A 16965-nucleotide genomic window follows, 5' to 3' on the forward strand; every position below is an offset into this window, starting at 1 on the left:
TAAAATAAACAAGGATGGTTTCAACTGACGAAGGTAAAGACAGATTACGAACGACAAACTTGAAAACAATTGCCAAGTTTTTTAAGTTGCGTTGTCTATGACGTAGCTCCTTCAAGTAATCACTTATGTTACTGGCGGACTGTCAAATGACTTTCATTTTATTGGCTGATAAAGCAATAAAGCACACGGCCGCTGTTGTGTTATTCCATTACTTCGAGAGCGCCCTGCAGCGATAAAGAACACAGATACAGTTTGGGTAAGTTGAAAGTATTAGTTTTTGCCTTACACTCGATCCGTTCACTAGAAATCGAGCAACATTAACTTAAGTTGAACAAAAATCGAGTACCAGAGTAATTTGAATCCTATTGCGTTATTTTCTACCCTTTTTTCAAAACTAAAGACGTAAGTAATTATCCGTGATAACACCAACAACAATTTTATATCAGAGCCTGAGAAAATGAATTTCAAAGTTCACAAGAACCATGTAAACTATAGGTGAAATCTCACGAAGTGTAGCTATTTTGAAACTTCGAAATTGTTTTCGATGTTTGGTGATGTAAGAAATGATTTCTTTAATTTTGATAAGGTATTTGAAACAGTAACACGGAAGTTTGTAAAAAGATGTAAATAATATTGGTACATAATTTTGGTGCCATTAATATTCGAAGTCCTGGCGGATTCCGTCCTAATTTCAAAAGAAGAATTTTATTTCAGCAGTCTCATTGGCTTTAAAGAGCTTTGTGACGGGAATTTTGCGGATTTTTGGTCTAAATTGTTGTAAAATTAGTGGTAGGCACCTTAATTAAACATTATCTTCGAAAATCAAAAGTAATATATAACCTTAGCGGATAGAAATCAAGCTACGGCTATATAATATCGATATTTCGAAGACGCGCGGAAACAACTTGAAAGACTTGAAAACGTTTGCCGAACTATTTCAATTTGCAATCCGTTTCCATCTGAGCCATCCGCAGCCAAAGATGCTCGTTAACAGTTAACAGTGCTCTAATATAGCAATTTTTAATAGAAAAAATAGACCATTAGTTTTAGGTTTCCTGCAACACGAATACAACTTTTGGCGGTTCAAAAATCAGTTAAAATCCGTGACATGATAAACCACAGCATTTGTTTTACTGAATAGTAACATTTAAATTGTGCTTCGAATTAGCAAGAGATTTTGGAATTGCAAATACAATACCGGCCAGAAAAAATAAATTTTAAAACCATAATAAATATACAACTTCACTAGCTTTCAGTACCACAATAGTCTTATTAAACACTAAACTAAACAGGCCTTGACAAAGGAATTAATTTAAAAAAGACTCATTATCTCGCTTCGTGAAAGCGTCTGGGTGTGTCCCTTATCAAAAAATCTGTAGTGCATATAGTTTCGTGCCAGAAAACATGCGTTACAAATTTAAGGAAAACTATGGTTGTTGTCGGTCTTAAGCTCGCCATTATCTTAGTTTTTTTTTGTGTGTATTGTTTTTAACATTTTCCCTATCCGTCATTATTTTGTGTTTTAGTTTCAGTTATTGTTTCTCTGTTGATTTTGTAGTTGTTTCTTCCCATGACAAGCTTACACCTACCAATACAGGCCTTCGATACAATATTTATACACTTAACTACAAGAGAACAAACTACCCAAGAGGTCAATATGTAGTGGTGTTTTTCTAGCTGACTTATGAAGCAAAATGCACGAAATATGCATATTAGTGAGGTCGAATATACGAAACTTAAATATATCGCCACAGAATTAACAAGATTTATATTTCACACGTTTTCATGTATATATTTTTCTTGTCCATTGCTTCTCTCTTAAGGTGAATATTTTGTATTGCAATCGTGGGACTTAACTGTATACTTTCTCACAAAAATGGAAAAATCATGCAAGGGCGTAGAAGGAGGATCCTGGGGTACCTGTGACACACCCTTTTTTGTGAGATAATATTTTAAAGCAACAATATTCAAAGCTTATAATTCAGGTGGTGAAAACGCGCGAATCCGAAGTACAACATTGCATCTATGTAAATCTTTCTTTACCAGTGCTAAATACTATATTTATGCAGCTTTTTTACAGGGTTGTCCTTTCTCACACGCTCAATATCTGCTCATCCGAAAAATGTTACCTTTAGGAAAACACAGTGTGGATGTCGACATGACCATCAAACTTTGGATGTGACAGAGTGTGCCCCTCCCCCCTTTGAAAAATCCTAGCCACGCCCCTGACACGAGGGATGTTTGAGTAACAGCTGATTTCCTGATTTTCATTACAGATTCAGTTTAACTGCACAACAGGTCCAAGTCACATCTAAAGATGTTGCGTTTGTTGGCGTTTTGTCTCGTTGCAGTGCTATTTGGTAGCACAGGTAAGAAAAATATAATTATTTTGAGATTGTTTTGACGTCTGTTCAATTTTTTTATGTTCCCGTCCACTATAACAGCCTAAACTCTGCAGTTTTAACTCACATCGATTTCCAAACAGCTTCCAAACATTCAAGTTAGGATAAATAGATAAAAATAATGATTATAATAATGGTAATGATAATAATAACATTTATAGTAATTTAACATTGATGATGATGATGATGATGATGATGATGATGATGAATAGTAAGCCTTTATTTCAATAGGATGACTCCATCAGCTTTTACAATAAAAACTGTTAAAAAGTCGCCAAAAGCCTTACAGTGTACCTGAAATGGAAGTTAAAAATATTAAAACATATAAGAATAATAAGATTTAAGCTAAAATTATGTTGCATGTGTATAAAATCGAAAGATTTAAAAATTATATATTATTTTGAAAACAGGTATAAATTTGGCAACCGGTATAATAACAGAGAATTTACACTTAAATCTACAATTTAAAAGCAGTTTAAAAATTAAAAACTTTTAATCAATGTATGAAAGACGACGTCAGCATACCCGCAAATCTTCAAAACTACATTCATAAGAGATCTTTGGCAATCTGCAAAGAAACTTCAACTTTTCGGTACACCAAATTGGAAAAAAGGATACTCCCATTTTCCTCCGTGAACAAATCAATTCTTTTTTAACTTCGTATCCCATTAAAAATAAAATCTATTCAACAAATCAACAAAGATCACTTTAAAATTAATTTCTGTGGGGTGGAGGTGGGTATAAATCCCATTTTCCCAGCCCAAGTTTTGCCCAAATACCATTTCACTGCCTATGTTTTCTCAATTTGTTTTCTGTGATTCCCATTTCCAGTGACCAAATTCCAGTCCCACTGACCCAAATCCCATTTTTACAATGAAAATTTACCAAATTCCCAGTTCCCGTTTTACCCCTTCAGGCCCCTCTCTGTAACATTCTCTGTATTTTCAGAGGGATATTTTCGCCGAGTTTGTGAAAATCAGGCGATGTCAATTAACTGCGGTCCAAGGGTTATCAACATCCTGAGCGCATCGTATGGACGCACTCGTCAGGGAGTTTGTGGAAATGGAAGAACCACGTACTGCCATTCCGGTACTTCAATGAGGGTAGCCATGCGAGAGTGCAATGGGCTGCATAGGTGCGTTCTGTACGCTAGAAACTCAGAATTTGGAGACCCGTGTCGTGGCACCGTTAAATACCTTGAGGTGAGTTCAAGATTGAAGTATTAAGAGCGGTTTTTTTGGTTAGTTTGAGCCACCATTCGCGGCACTGTGACACCAAACAAAAATACTTATTCTCTGAATCACACGGAAACTAACAATAGCAACCTTAAGGTATATTATTATGTAGCAAACTTTAATTTAACATTTTTATGTAAGCTTATGTTATCACCTCCCTCTTTCCTTATTCCTAAAGTGAATATTGAGAATTTCTTACAGAAAGGCAGTCAAACTTTGTCGATGTTGGATTGATCAATAGTAACTCTTGGTGCAGCAGTCTTGTTTTGGCGCGAATATTTTTTGGCGCGAAAATAAAAAATAAACGTGTTCAGTCAATTTAACGCGCACTTACAACAAAACAAAAGCAAAGCTAAAGCAAACAAACTTGAAAATAAAAGGTGCTCTATACAACCAAAATCATAAAATTTAGATGTTAAATAACCTGTGATCAGGCGAATTTTTGCTTCTCTTTACGTTGTTGTGAAAAAAATAATTATGCTCTATTTTTGGCGCAACGCGACATACAGTGATACAGAGGAATTGACCGCAGTGAGAAAAAGTTTGAAATGGGGAAATTCGGACTTGAATTGTCAGCGCCATTTTCAAAGCAATTTTTTTTCGTTTGGGGCGGAATAGCCTGCAAAGCAGGCGTATTTAGTGAGCATATTCGAATGCATTTTGATCGGGCGCCATCTTGGATTCTTACTCGGGAGAGGACGGAATGAATTCCCGCGAAAAAAAAAATAAAACTGCATGAACATTTGACAAACAAGTTGCGCTTATTGTATCATTCATTGCCTAGGTGTCGTACAATTGTGTGGTCTCATCCAGTCCAGAATACCTGCTGCGGATCTGCGAGGGTCGCTCACATGCAATCCATTGTTATGGCGGCAAAAGAATCTTCATCATTTCGGCGATCTACGGCCGTTTGACTGGTGGACATATCTGTGGTGGCCCGGTACGAACCACATACTGCGGTGCTCCGCATTCGCTGACTAAAGTGAGGGGGTATTGCCATGGAAGGCCGTCTTGTGTCTTGCAGTCCAAAAACAGCGTCTTTGGCGATCCTTGCCGTGGCACAAAAAAGTATATAGAGGTAAGATCTTTCAATCCAACGGTTTTTTTTAATATTATTGCATGTTTTTTTCCTAACGGATTGTCATTAACTGAGAATTTGCTGTTTTTCGCCCTTTATCTTGTTCTAAGACCCCTGTCCCCTACCCCGAATGTAAGCTCCCATCCCCCCTCAAAAGAAAAGGATGTAAGCGCGCCCCCTCCCCAGAAAAAAAATTTAAGCGCTCCTCTGTTGTAACCGAAGGGTAACTAGTGCTTTTTACCAAGATTTCTTTTCTTTGGAGAGATTAAAAAGGAAAAATAACGTATTAAAATGCTCTATAACCCCCCCCTCCCCCCTGGTGGGCTTATTTCTTTTTCGTACCATTGGGAGCGGATTTATTAGAGACAGGGGGCTTTTTTCAAATCGTACATCAGTTAAAGTACACATAACAGAAATAAAGTGGACTCTTCAATGTTTTAGTGCTTTTGATAACATATTTTCATAAAATAGCAACAAAAATAAGTAAAGGGGGCTTATTAAAAAAAATTGAACTTCGAGACGGGATTCGTATTAACCGGGGGGGGGGGGTTAATATCATTTTACAGTATTTCCTCGCGCGAAGAATTAAAATAAATTAAAACTAATTGTCCAATTTCTGTCATTTTGTAACAGGTTAGATACAGATGCTACTAACCCGACATGGTCTGCAGTGCGTCAAAAAACAAGAAGTTTAGTAAAAAGAAAAATGATCAAATGTAGTTTGTAGAGTTTCCTTGAAGAGATCATTAAACTTCTTTTTGACGCTAGTTTGTCTCCTTTACTCAATTTTTTTGGGCTTATTATTAATTCTTCAACCCGAACGTGAAATATCTCTTTTAATGGTAGATCTGAGAAATTTGTGCTCATCATAAACACAAGTTCTCCAAATTAATGATTCTCTTCGCCAGCTTTCTTGACAAACAGAAGTAAGATCTTTCATCCTGAATGAGAAAGACTACACGAGAGGGCGTTTTGAATGATTTAAGTAGCAATGGCGTAGTGGTTAGAGCACTTGCTTCCCACCAGTGTGGCCCGGGTTCAAATCCCGGATCCGGCATCATATATATACGCAGGTTGAGTTTGTTGTTGGTCAGTCGTACGTGCTTCGAAGGTTTTTCTTCGGGTTGTCCGGTTTTCCTTTCTTCACAAAACGCACTGAACACTGCCAAATTCCAATTCGATCTGGAAGCAGTGGACGAATAGCCCGACACTCCGTGGAAATGCCTCTGATAATTCTTACTCCCAGTTATCTATTTATTTAAACCATTGGAGGGGTTGTTAGCCCTTCAAGCTTTACGCCAGAGCTCCGTCTGTTTACCCAGTCACGAGACCGGGCTACCCAGGGTGCACCACGAGGAGGTGGAGCTGGCTTGGGGCGAGAGAGGCGATTAGACAGTCCAGGACTTACGGAATGCCCAGAAAGTCAAACGAACTGTGAGCGAACCCACAGCTCGCAAAGTTGCGCGTCATCGCCCCCTTGCACCCCATGAAAATTAGAACCAGAGTTTGAATTCTCGCCTTCTCTCTTTGTTGAGCGTTTGGCCCGGGCTTAACAATTTGTTGCTGTTGTTATCAGCAATAAAAAGGCTGCCAAGGAATGAAATGTCGAGTTAGGTTTTTTGGACTTACGCGTGTGCAGATTGATAAGGGCACGTTGAATGGGTAACTTTATTTAGTAATCAAATATGTTTAATGACTGACAATTATGGGAGGCGCGGTGGCCTAATGGTGGTCTAATGGTTAGTGCGCTCGACTCCGAGTCGAACGGCCCGGGTTCGAACCCTGGCCGGGGCGCTGCGTTGTGTTCTTGGGCAAGACGCTTTACTCTCACAGTGCCTCTCTCCACCCAGGTGTATAAATGGATACCGGCGAATTTACTGCTGGGGGGTAACCCTGCGATGGACTAGCATCCCATCCAGGGGGAGTAGCAATACTCCTAGTCGCTTAATGCTATGGAAACCGGGATAAGCTCCGGCTGTATGGGCCACTTGGCTCGGACACAGTCTAATTACAACAAATGCCGACAATGCAATAAACCTATCACAGCTCAACCATGCAAAAAAGTTAGGTTTTTATTAAGTTGTTAGATTGTAAAGAATATTTAATGAAAACCTTGAGTTTTGTTTAGAAAATTAGACTGACTAATTTCAAGGGCTGGAATTTTTTTAGTTTAAACAACAAAAACATACTTTTCCACCCACTATTCCGAGCAGGTATCAGTGTTTTATTTTCGATCTGTTGTAATACAAAAATCGAATAACTAATATCCAATACGAACAGCGAATATTTAATTACTAATTTCGTCTAAACTGATCATATTTATACACATAGCAAAAAGAAGAGAATGATAAATATGTCGCCCACAAAGCGATTAACGAGATCTCATTGTTTATATTTTATTAATCAAATACTTCATAACATATAACAGAAAAGACTTAATTGCACGTTTATTTGTTAAATACCGAACCATTTAGCCCACAACCCACCATAAAACCAGAGAAAATGAAGCACTCTTTCTAATACCCTCCTATGGCTAATTTTAAATTTAATTATAGAGAATAAGTTAATTGGATAAAATGTTGTCGAATTAATGACACAACCCTTAAAACTAAACGATACGTGAATGTCTAACGGATTATTTCTCGTTAAAAAGTCACATTATTTTTCTGGCTAATTTTAAATTTAATTATAGAGAATAAGTTAATTGGATAAAATGTTTGTCGAACTAATGATACAATCCTTAAAATAAACATTCTATAAATCTCGAACAAGCTTAAAAAGCTCGTTTTCCGGTTAGTTCCATCACATCACAACTGATCTGGTTGCGCCTTTTTCCAGCGATAAAGAGAATTCTCTTGATATAAGGTAAGAATATTGCTGTCTTTAATATATCCCCTGCAACTACTTTTAAGTTGATCATGAACAGAATAGAACCTGGAAAAAAAGAAGTGTACGACAATGAAAAAAGCTCAATGTTTGCTGTTAAAAATCAAGGATTTTTAACGGAATGAAGAAAGGCGAAAGCTTGATTTATATATGCCATTTTACAAATCGACTTCGGGCCAACTTCTTAAGACAACGTAGAGAGACATATAAGCTTACAAGCATGTGTGCATTTAGTTGAGTTGGCGACTTCATGAAAAAGATTTATACAGTTAACGTACACCAAAGCCCAAAACTAAGGTTCATGGTCGTTCATGTTATGAAGGTGTCCGCATTAGTGAGGTATAGATTACACTGTTATATAAATTCTGCCAGGGAGGGGGGTACTCCCATAAATTTCGGATAGGGGTGTGCCGCGAAGGTTCTTAAACCCTGAACCTTTTTAAGTATAAAGAAAGCGATAATTGATACTCTTTTAACGGCCCAAAACCGAAAAAATAACACCCTATTCGAGAGTGGGGAAGCGTTCCGTGACGAACAAAAACAAAGGGCTTTCGTTTGAGGGCAGAGGAGAACAAAGGAATTTGTATGAGGAAAAGGGGGATTTTATTTCAACTGGAATCAGGGAGACGATTCTATTTCATTTTGTGATGAACAGGGAACATGTTAACCCCGCTTGTGTAGTTTTTAGCGCGCGTTTGGGAAACGCGAAATTAAAGGCGACGGACGGCCACGCGGCGGGCGGTGAGAGTGAGGATCGAGCAGGCGCCTGACCGGAACCCACCTAAAGGCGTTTGCCACCCACAAGTAAAAAAAATTAAAACTACACCGAGTTCGTGATTAAACCACGGTGGTCGGTTGCTAGGGCTTTTGCTCCCGCACCTTCCAAAACTTAGAGCTTTAGGCCATTGACAGAAGTAGAATGCATCGAATGTAACGAAACTTGGCAGGGAAGTAGGTTGATAAATTACCTATTTATTCGTGTTTATTTTACCTCATGCGACTGCTATTGTGACGTCAAATATGATGTCCAAATTTGGCATCAGAAGAAAATTCAGGAAAGAAATGGTAAAAAATGATATAAGTTTTCTGCATAGAATTCTATGCTTTTTGGTGAAAACCCCATCTTAATCGGATAAAATGGCGTAAAGTTACAGGTAATTAAAGAAATTCAAATTTCCCGCCACATGACCATATATGGACAAACTTAAGGGGTGATTAAACGCGAAAACAATAAATGTATGCGTAACGGAGAAAAGACAATGCTGCATAAAATCAAAATCGCAGTTTTTTTAATTTAGTATATGTGGGGCTATGACGCGTATTTCGTCACGAATTACGTCATAATGACGTCACAATGACGTATTTCGTGACGAAATACGCGTCATAACCTCACATATGCTAAATTAAAAAAACTGCGATTTTGATTTTATGCAGCATTGTCTTTTCTCCGTTACGCATACATTTATTGTTTTCGCGTTTAATCACCCCTTAAGTTTGACCATATATGGTCATGTGGCGGGAAATTTGAATTTCTTTAATTACCTATAACTTTATGCTATTTTATCCGATTGAGATAGGGTTTTCACTGTTAATATTGTTTTTCAGTAACAAAAATATCTGTAACGTTTTGAACACTGCTTTACAGATTTTTAATGTTGTTACTAAAAATAGGTGTCACTTACGTCATCATACTTTCAAGAAAAGCCGAAATACCTTTACAATTGTAAAAATTTAAAGAAAAATTTGCTGCAATTAATATGGTCTAATGTCTTGCTTCATTTGAAATATAAACTTCTCCTCTGTGAGCCGAAAAATAAGTTTATGAATCTTGCGGGGGAAAAAGCCCTAGCAACCGACCATCGTGAACGCCTAGTATCGAATAAACGCCGGGTCTCCAAGGTGGAGATGAAATAAGGCCTTTGAGGTATTTGTTTGGGGTATAATAAGCTGTGGAAATATTAGCAGAATACATGTTTGTCAAAAATAATGAGGAATAATAAAGGAGTTGTGATTCTCTGTAACTGCTAAATTTCTTTTACTATTACAGGTATAACAGGTATTACAGGTTCAAGGTACAAGGAAAGATGTTGCGTTTGTTGGGTTTTTGTCTTCTTACAGTACTATTTGTCAGTGCAGGTAGAACCCAGTGATTCCTGTTCTCCGGGGGGTACTCTAGATATTTTTGGGTGGGGGTGTGCCGCTGGGACTCTGAAACCCTTACCCTATACTAGACCCTGTTCAGCTGATTTCCCAACTCTTTACTAGACTAAACACCGAAAATCGCTAATCTACCCCAGACTTGTCGTTTTCAGAACTGTGTATTTATTTGTGTTTTTAATGGAAAACCATCTGTCAACGACGTTGCCGCGATGATTTTATGTACGTTTTAGAAGGCCTCTTCCTCTTCCAAGTTTCTATTCCTATTCTGGACTTATTTCCTCATACTACTGATCAGTTTTCCGGCAAATTCGAGGCAAATAATACCCTATTCTAGACCAAAACTGTCTGATTTGTATACCCTATCCCAGACTAAACTGCTTCACAGCAGCACATATCTATAAAGTTCATATATGGGAGTGCCCCCCCCCCCCCCCGGACCTTTTCTATTTTGTTCACCCCTGCATCGATGCAACAGCTTTACTGTATAAACGCTAAAACCTTAATCATAATGTTTATGAAATTGTCGTACAAGTACTTTTGCTAGTTACTGAACTAAAATCACGTGATATAAAACTACATCAGTAAGAACCCCCGGGGGCTCCCATATAAAAGGAAAGAGGATGTTCGTCGCTAAGCTTAGGGGTGTAAATTTTTCTGGTTATTTTGGTGTTTCCTACGGAGTTTAGGACAGAACGCCCTTTTTAACGGTGGGGAGTCTCATTTAGGGTTGCACAGGAAGAAGTAAACGAGCGGTCATACCAATTGGGAATAAAAAAAATGATATCAATTAGTGGTCAAAAACGTTTGAGCGGCGCCCAGATTGGTTTCCTTTAGAGGTTTATAATAATTCAAATCTTCCGACGAGCATTCCCCCTTTTTCAAATGGAAGTCTTCCCCATCCCTGGCAAAAGTCAAGATCTGGGTCTATAGATCTTGGACACAACTAGTTGAAACAAACCCATTTCACATATTTTTCACAAATTTCCTCACTTGCAAGCGGGTTAAAATATTTTATCCCCCCTCTCCCCCTACTCAATGTTGTTTCTTGATGTTTGCGGTTCGAGAGGGTTTGTTTTGAAAACACTACATTATTAACAACATTAAAAAGCTCAGTATAGCTTGCTAAGATCTCCAGCCATCATATTCATCAGTTATCTTCTGTAGCAGATTTATTTGACATTTTGTAAAAAGAATTAATATAATGGAAATAAAGTTGAGAAATGGAGGAAGGGGGTTGCAAAACTAAACTAGGTATGTTACCTAAATTAGTGGAAATTTGCTAAGTGTTTCAACAGTTTTGTCCAAGATTGATCGTAGATAGGGCTTTGCACAAGTTGCTCGAGATTTCCCAAAACTTGCTGCCTCCTGTCGCACGGTTTTTTGTTTCTTTTTTTTTTTTTCTTGCTATTAGTTTTTTTGTTTTTCTTTCTTGTAAATGTAAATTTGTGTGACAAAGAAAGTAAACTAAACGAAACGAAACGAAACTTCTCTAAAAGTTGCTCCAAAAAATCTCCAAAACGTTGCCTTTAAATAAGAATATTCTCCAAATATATGCAAAAGATTGCTAAGCGTTTTAGGCAATTTTACTGCAACAGAAACATCTAAATAACATTTTAAGGCCAAAATTCGTTGAATTACAAGGATTTCTTTCACTAAAGAACAATCGTGAAGATACCGATGATCCGAAAGTTGAAGCATCCTCTGACCTTCTTCGGAAATCTTAGCTTCGGCAATTTTGTTAATCTTCGGAAAAGTTCGAAAAATGCTCGCAAAACCTTGGTATGGTCTTCGAATAACACTCGGACAATCTTCAGACTGGAGATTGTGAAAAGTTGCTCAAAGATGAAAAGTTGCCGAGCAACTTGTGGAAAGCCCTAATCATAGATCTGAGTCTTATACGTGATAAGAAATAGTACAGAAATAGAATTTTTTAAAACACATTTTCCCCTACCTATTGGCCCTTACAAAGTAACAAACAGTAATTTTAAATGCACGGCTAGTACGACGACACTTGTATTGGACAATTTATTTGGCCGATATTTCGACTAGTCAACTAGTCTTCTACAGGGCCAGAGCTGGAGTGAGATAAAACTTAACGGCTCCTATACAAAGCCCATACAAAGCCCATGCACAAAGCCCATGCTTTAAAGTAACAAAGTCCATGCTTAATTTGAATAATTATCTGTCATTTCTAGAGGAACATCGTCGAGTTTGTGAGCACAAAGTCATGACAATAACCTGTCCTGATTCAATGGAAATCAATATTCTGAGCGCATCCTATGGACGCACTCAGCAGGGACTGTGTGGAAGGAACGGAAACACAAAGTGCCATGCCGGTACATCGATGAGAATTGCTAGGCACGAGTGCCAAGGGCAACCAAGGTGCACTCTGCACGCTTCAAATACTGTCTTTGGAGACCCGTGTGTAGGAACCTTGAAATACCTTGAGGTGGGTTCAAAATCAACTTCTCTAGAAATTTACAATTTAAAGCGGCCTTCACACGACAAACTATTGGCCAACTCGTGTTGGCAAACTCGAGTTGGTGTGCGTGAACGACGCAGCAACGGCAAACAAGTTGGCCAACTGTTGGCGACAAAATAGAACTTGTCTCTATTCTCACCAACAGTTTGCCAACTTGTTTGCCAACTGTTGTTGTGTCGTTCACACACACCAACTTGAGTTTGCCAACTGATGAGTTTGCCAACTTTAGTTTGTCGTGTGAAGACCGCTTGAGGTACCCTCGTCCTAGAGGGCGGGGTCCTCTATATGAAAGGCACGGGGCGGCTTATCGGGAAACCTAAATTAAACTCCTAAAGGAAACCAATCTGGGCGTGGTTTAAGCGTTTCTTTTACTCTTAAAAGATAACCCAGACGATTGCATTTTTCATTTCTTCACTTTTTTCGAGGACTTAATGTATTGGCGTTTTGTCCAGAACACCCTAAGTGAGACAAAAAATCGTAATTCACATCAAGACGACGAGCTTCCCCGTCCCTATCACGTGGAATACCCCCACACCCCCCGGACTCACGCCCAGGGGTTTTAACTGAGAAATAGATAAAAAAGAGAATACCTCTGGAACCAGGGTACAATTGAAGCACCTGTTGGCAAAAACGATAATCATAACACGCACAACGCACACAGCACAACACACCTCCGGTGCTTGATTGTAATGCAGGCTGGCAATACGACATTTGGAACCCTCCTCTGCAGAAAACCTGGCTACGCCCCTGAGTAAGTAACGCCCCAAACGAGAGTCTGTCCGCTAAGCAAAACACTCAGCCAAATTAATTACTGTAAAACTCCGGTTGTAAGCCTTTGGCTTATACAACTTCGTAAAGGGTTTTGTGCGTGCTTATAAGCGGAGGGGCTTATATCCGGGAGGGCTTAAGCAGAGTAAAAAAAAAACGTTTCGAAACGAACCACGGGAGTGTTGATCAAAATACGTTTTTAAGTTAAAAACGCATAATAAAGCAACATTTAGCCCTGTTCAGTACTGTCATCCAGCATAGGAGGGGCTTATATCCGGGGGGCTTATAATCGGATGTATTTTTTTGTTTCCAGGTAGTTGGGCTTATAGCCGGGGGGGCTTATAATCGGAATTTTATGGTATTTCTTAAAGCTGATATGTTGTTTCATTACAAATCCATGCACAGATAAAGTACAAGTGTGTGCATAAAACAGAACTTTGTGGTGAAGGTTTGCTGCTGAGGGTTTGCGAGGGCACGAGACAGGCGATTCGTTGCGAAGCTCCAACGAAAATTAACATCGTGTCGGCGAACTACGGTCGTTTGGATCGCGGAAACTGTCCTGGGCCGATCAAAACTGACAACTGCGGAGCGGCGGGATCGCTTAGTAAAGTGAGGCGCGATTGCCAAGGAAAGCGGGAGTGTGTTTTACATGCGACAAATGGCCAGTACGGTGATCCTTGTGTTGGCACAAGGAAGTATATAGAGGTAAGAATCTTTCAGCACAACGAATTGTAATTGTATTTTGTACTTTTTACTTTGTTTTACATAGGAGCCGCGGTGACCTAATGGTTAGCGCGTTGGACTCCGGATCTCTCTCCTCCGCAGAGGCCTCTTATTTTTTCGTACGGGCTGGGAAATGGGGAGAGGTGAAAAGTAAGCGCGCGGAGCATTTTTCGTTTTTTCCCCTCCTCCCACTGAACGAACCCCTGTTGAGGAGAGAGACTCCGGATTGAACGGTCCGGGTTCCAGCCCTGGCCGCGCTTACTGTGTTGTGTTCTTGGGCAATACACTTTACCCTCATAGTTCCTCTCTCCGCCCAGGTGTAGAAATGGGTACCGGCGAAATAATGCTGGGGGGTAACCCTGCGATGGACTAGCATCCCATCCAGGGGGGAGAAGAAATACTCCTAGTCGCTAATGCTACCGAAACCGAGATAAGCTCCGGCAGCATGCGCCACTTGGCTCGAGGCTTACCTTTTTTAAATTTATTTTAAACTTTCTTTTTATCCGATACTCCATAGAAACTCGTAGATTACGTTGCCTTTGTGTCATGGACATGTGAAGATGAACGAAAAACAATTAGAGAAATGTGGTGTGAATTATTAAAGAAAGAATAAAATAACGAAACAAGATTTATTTACGTCCATAAAAAGACGGTGACGCTCGCAGGAGCCGTAAGAGAACTTCGAGTTTAATTGTAGTTTACTTTGAGAACTCAACTGTGGAAATTTCTTTTCACTTCGGTTTTTCTCAGTCCATAAAATTAGAAAAATACTTAGCTGAAAGGTTTGTGAAACACTTGCTCTGCAAACCTATGGAAGCTGTTTGTGATTAGCGCGGCGTTATGGCCAGCATTGAGGCCGAAAAGTATTAAATAATCCCGTCAATAGATCAGTTTTAGCGATATTTTATGTTTAATAGAATAGCCACTGGGTTATGCTAAAACAATAAGGCTGCTAACCCTTGGTTTCTATTTCTTCTCATTTAAATCTAATGGATAGGAAAAAGTCTTTTCATACCCTCTTTCCTTCTAGTGGTAATAAAACTAATCGTTCATATATTTCATTTTAAAACAGGTTCGATACAAGTGTGAGTATCAATATAAGTGAGAGACAACATGGTCTGCCGTGCGTCGAAAACTAAAAGATTATTAACCTTTAATGATGATCAAATGTAGCTTGTAGAAATTCCGCAATTAAACTTCTTATTGACGGTCACTGTTTATTAGTTTATTATTTTCTCTGGTCTAAAGCTCTAAATATTTACTCTCCTCGCTGGATGCCGCAAAGTTCTTTAATTGTTCGTTCTGAGAATTCAGTGGTACACCACCTATTCCCCGCTAAGCCGCCTGTTCTGTAGGCTAACTTGATGATTTCTTTCCCGTCCCCCTGCTCCCTTCCACAATCTGATTAAATTGATTAATGGGCTATAAAAAGCAACACTCTTTCTTTCCCAAACAGTTTCTTTTGTATTCTCCTTCAAGCGCGCTTCTAATTAATTCTTCATCCAAGAAAAGACGTGGGGTACTGGGGAGAGTGAAACATAACGCGCGCAAATGCGTGCGTGGTTATCTCTCCCTTTTGTATTATGGTCCATCAGGGTTCAGGCTTTCGGATCGGACGATTATCCGAACTATTATAAAATCTATATTGCTCAAAATGACCTGAATTAATTTTTCCGCTATTCGATTGGAAATGTATCAGTGCCTGCCACAACAACTTGCACGGATGTTGCAGGAAATTTAACTTTTCATAAACAGAGACGTTCAAACTCACTTTAGTTTACATGATGTTTTCCAACTACTTCAGAAACCCATAGCAAAATAAATTGGGCAAAAAAATTAAGAGCTTAGAAGAAACAAATGTTCTTAGATCAGGTAGGGTAAGGAAGATTTCGCGCTTGCAAATGAAAGTAAACGGGGGATCACGGCAATGAAATTGTTAGACTGTCCACAGCCCTCAATTTTTTTCGATCGAATGAGCGCGGGGAAAGAACGGCGAGAGAACTGGATTTTGTTCGTGCAATGTACTTCGTTGATCATTACTTTTTTGTATGTGGTGGCTCCTAAAAGAGCCGTTTTGTTTATTGAAGAATCACCGCAATTTACTTCTTAGCGGTCTTCTTGGCTGCTGGCTTCTTGGCGGGCTTTTTCGCCGCGGGTTTCTTAGCCGCTGGTTTCTTGGCTGCTTTCTTGGCGGGCTTTTTGGCTGCGGGCTTCTTCGCTGCTGGCTTTTTAGCTGCGGGTTTCTTTGCTGCTGGTTTTTTAGCCGCAGGTTTCTTTGCAGCCTTCTTTGCCGCTGGTTTCTTCGCTGCCTTCTTGGCGGCGGGCTTCTTTGGTTTGGCGGCAGGCTTCTTCTTTGCAGCGGGCTTTTTCTTCGGTTTCTCCGCCGGCTTGGCTACCTTGAAGGAACCTGATGCACCAGTTCCCTTGGTGTGCACAAGTTTTCCACTGGTGACGCCTCGCTTCAAAGCCGTCTTCAAGTGCGAGCCGACCTCACCAACCTTGTAGTTGGCTTTGATGTATTTCTCGATGGCTTGGCGGGAAGAACCGCTTCGCTCCTTCAGCGCCGTAATGGCAGCCACGATCATCTCTATATAAGGTGGATGTGCGGCTGGCTTTGCCGGCTTTTTAGCCGGCTTCTTAGCTGGGGACTTTGCTGCTTCGGACATGTTGCAATTATTAGAATCTTGTTATCACTTCGGACTGAAGACTCGAAATGTTCATTTGAATGTGCAAAGTGAAGTATATGCGCTAAATGCGGACCACCGAGGAAACAAGGCCGAAGAACATGGCGTCGTCAAATTCTGTGCTAGTTTACTCGACGTTTTGTTCAATAAAATCTTCTACTTACAACATTGATTTAATGTAAGCCTTACAATATGTAGTCTGGGTCTTTCTTGTGGTGCATTTGTAAAAATTATTGGATGAAAATCTGTCAAAGATTGAAATTTTCTGCATAAAAGATTTCAAAGCAGTATGATTCTAATGAACACTTCGCCTTAACAGCAGAATAACTTGAGTTGAGTTCATTATTCTTCATAAAATTGGGCGTTCTAAGAAAGAATTAGTACTAAGCCTTAGGTTTCTTCAACAAAATTAGACCTTCTTTGTATTCCCAATGGTTGAAGTTCTTTTTAGTTTGAACAACAAGGACAAATCTATTTTAGTCCGCCATTTGTTTATCGCTTCGTTGAATTCCCACCGAAAAATACTTTTCATGTATTTAAAATAATT

General features: G+C 39.4%; 3 protein-coding genes across 4 annotated transcripts; 2 read left to right on the forward strand and 1 right to left on the reverse strand.

Moving 5' to 3' along the window:
* The first annotated feature begins 203 nt into the window (after positions 1-203).
* Positions 204-6189, forward strand: LOC144638296 (L-rhamnose-binding lectin CSL3-like). Of its 2 annotated transcripts, none has more exons than XM_078497523.1 (5): positions 204-256; positions 2277-2369; positions 3351-3604; positions 4422-4715; positions 5349-6189. In XM_078497523.1, exons 2-5 carry the CDS (start codon positions 2318-2320, stop codon positions 5367-5369), a joined length of 621 nt encoding a protein of 206 aa, XP_078353649.1. In that variant the 5' UTR covers positions 204-256; positions 2277-2317; the 3' UTR covers positions 5370-6189. The 2 variants fall into 2 exon arrangements, with proteins under 2 accessions (XP_078353649.1, XP_078353650.1); XM_078497524.1 differs by having other exon boundaries at positions 233-256; positions 2283-2369.
* A 1281-nt stretch (positions 6190-7470) lies between these two features.
* On the forward strand, positions 7471-14947 carry LOC144638293 (L-rhamnose-binding lectin CSL3-like). Its single transcript, XM_078497520.1, has 5 exons — positions 7471-7580; positions 9649-9737; positions 11957-12210; positions 13417-13716; positions 14807-14947. The coding sequence occupies exons 2-5, from the start codon at positions 9686-9688 to the stop codon at positions 14837-14839; spliced, it is 639 nt and encodes a 212-aa protein (XP_078353646.1). The 5' UTR covers positions 7471-7580; positions 9649-9685; the 3' UTR covers positions 14840-14947.
* On the reverse strand, positions 14944-16504 carry LOC144638305 (histone H1-like). The gene has a single exon (XM_078497538.1). It carries the CDS (start codon positions 16398-16400, stop codon positions 15834-15836), a length of 567 nt encoding a protein of 188 aa, XP_078353664.1. The 5' UTR covers positions 16401-16504; the 3' UTR covers positions 14944-15833.
* Between the last annotated feature and the right edge of the window lie 461 nt (positions 16505-16965).

The sequence above is a fragment of the Oculina patagonica genome, chromosome 14, assembly GCF_052425735.1.
Source record: "Oculina patagonica isolate OP01 chromosome 14, crgOcupat, whole genome shotgun sequence".
Taxonomy (NCBI): Eukaryota; Metazoa; Cnidaria; class Anthozoa; order Scleractinia; family Oculinidae; genus Oculina; species Oculina patagonica.

What these genes read in the sequence shown, in the direction of transcription:
- LOC144638296 (XM_078497523.1), top strand. Translation starts at nt 2,318, where the DNA reads ATGTTGCGTTTGTTGGCGTTTTGTCTCGTTGCAGTGCTATTTGGTAGC. An exon ending in GCACCGTTAAATACCTTGAG is followed by an intron (nt 3,605 to 4,421) that starts GTGAGTTCAAGA and finishes TTCATTGCCTAG; the next exon opens with GTGTCGTACAATTGTGTGGT. An exon ending in GCACAAAAAAGTATATAGAG is followed by an intron (nt 4,716 to 5,348) that starts GTAAGATCTTTC and finishes ATTTTGTAACAG; the next exon opens with GTTAGATACAGATGCTACTA.
- LOC144638293 (XM_078497520.1), top strand. Translation starts at nt 9,686, where the DNA reads ATGTTGCGTTTGTTGGGTTTTTGTCTTCTTACAGTACTATTTGTCAGT. An exon ending in GAACCTTGAAATACCTTGAG is followed by an intron (nt 12,211 to 13,416) that starts GTGGGTTCAAAA and finishes ATCCATGCACAG; the next exon opens with ATAAAGTACAAGTGTGTGCA. An exon ending in GCACAAGGAAGTATATAGAG is followed by an intron (nt 13,717 to 14,806) that starts GTAAGAATCTTT and finishes ATTTTAAAACAG; the next exon opens with GTTCGATACAAGTGTGAGTA.
- LOC144638305 (XM_078497538.1), bottom strand. Translation starts at nt 16,400, where the DNA reads ATGTCCGAAGCAGCAAAGTCCCCAGCTAAGAAGCCGGCTAAAAAGCCG.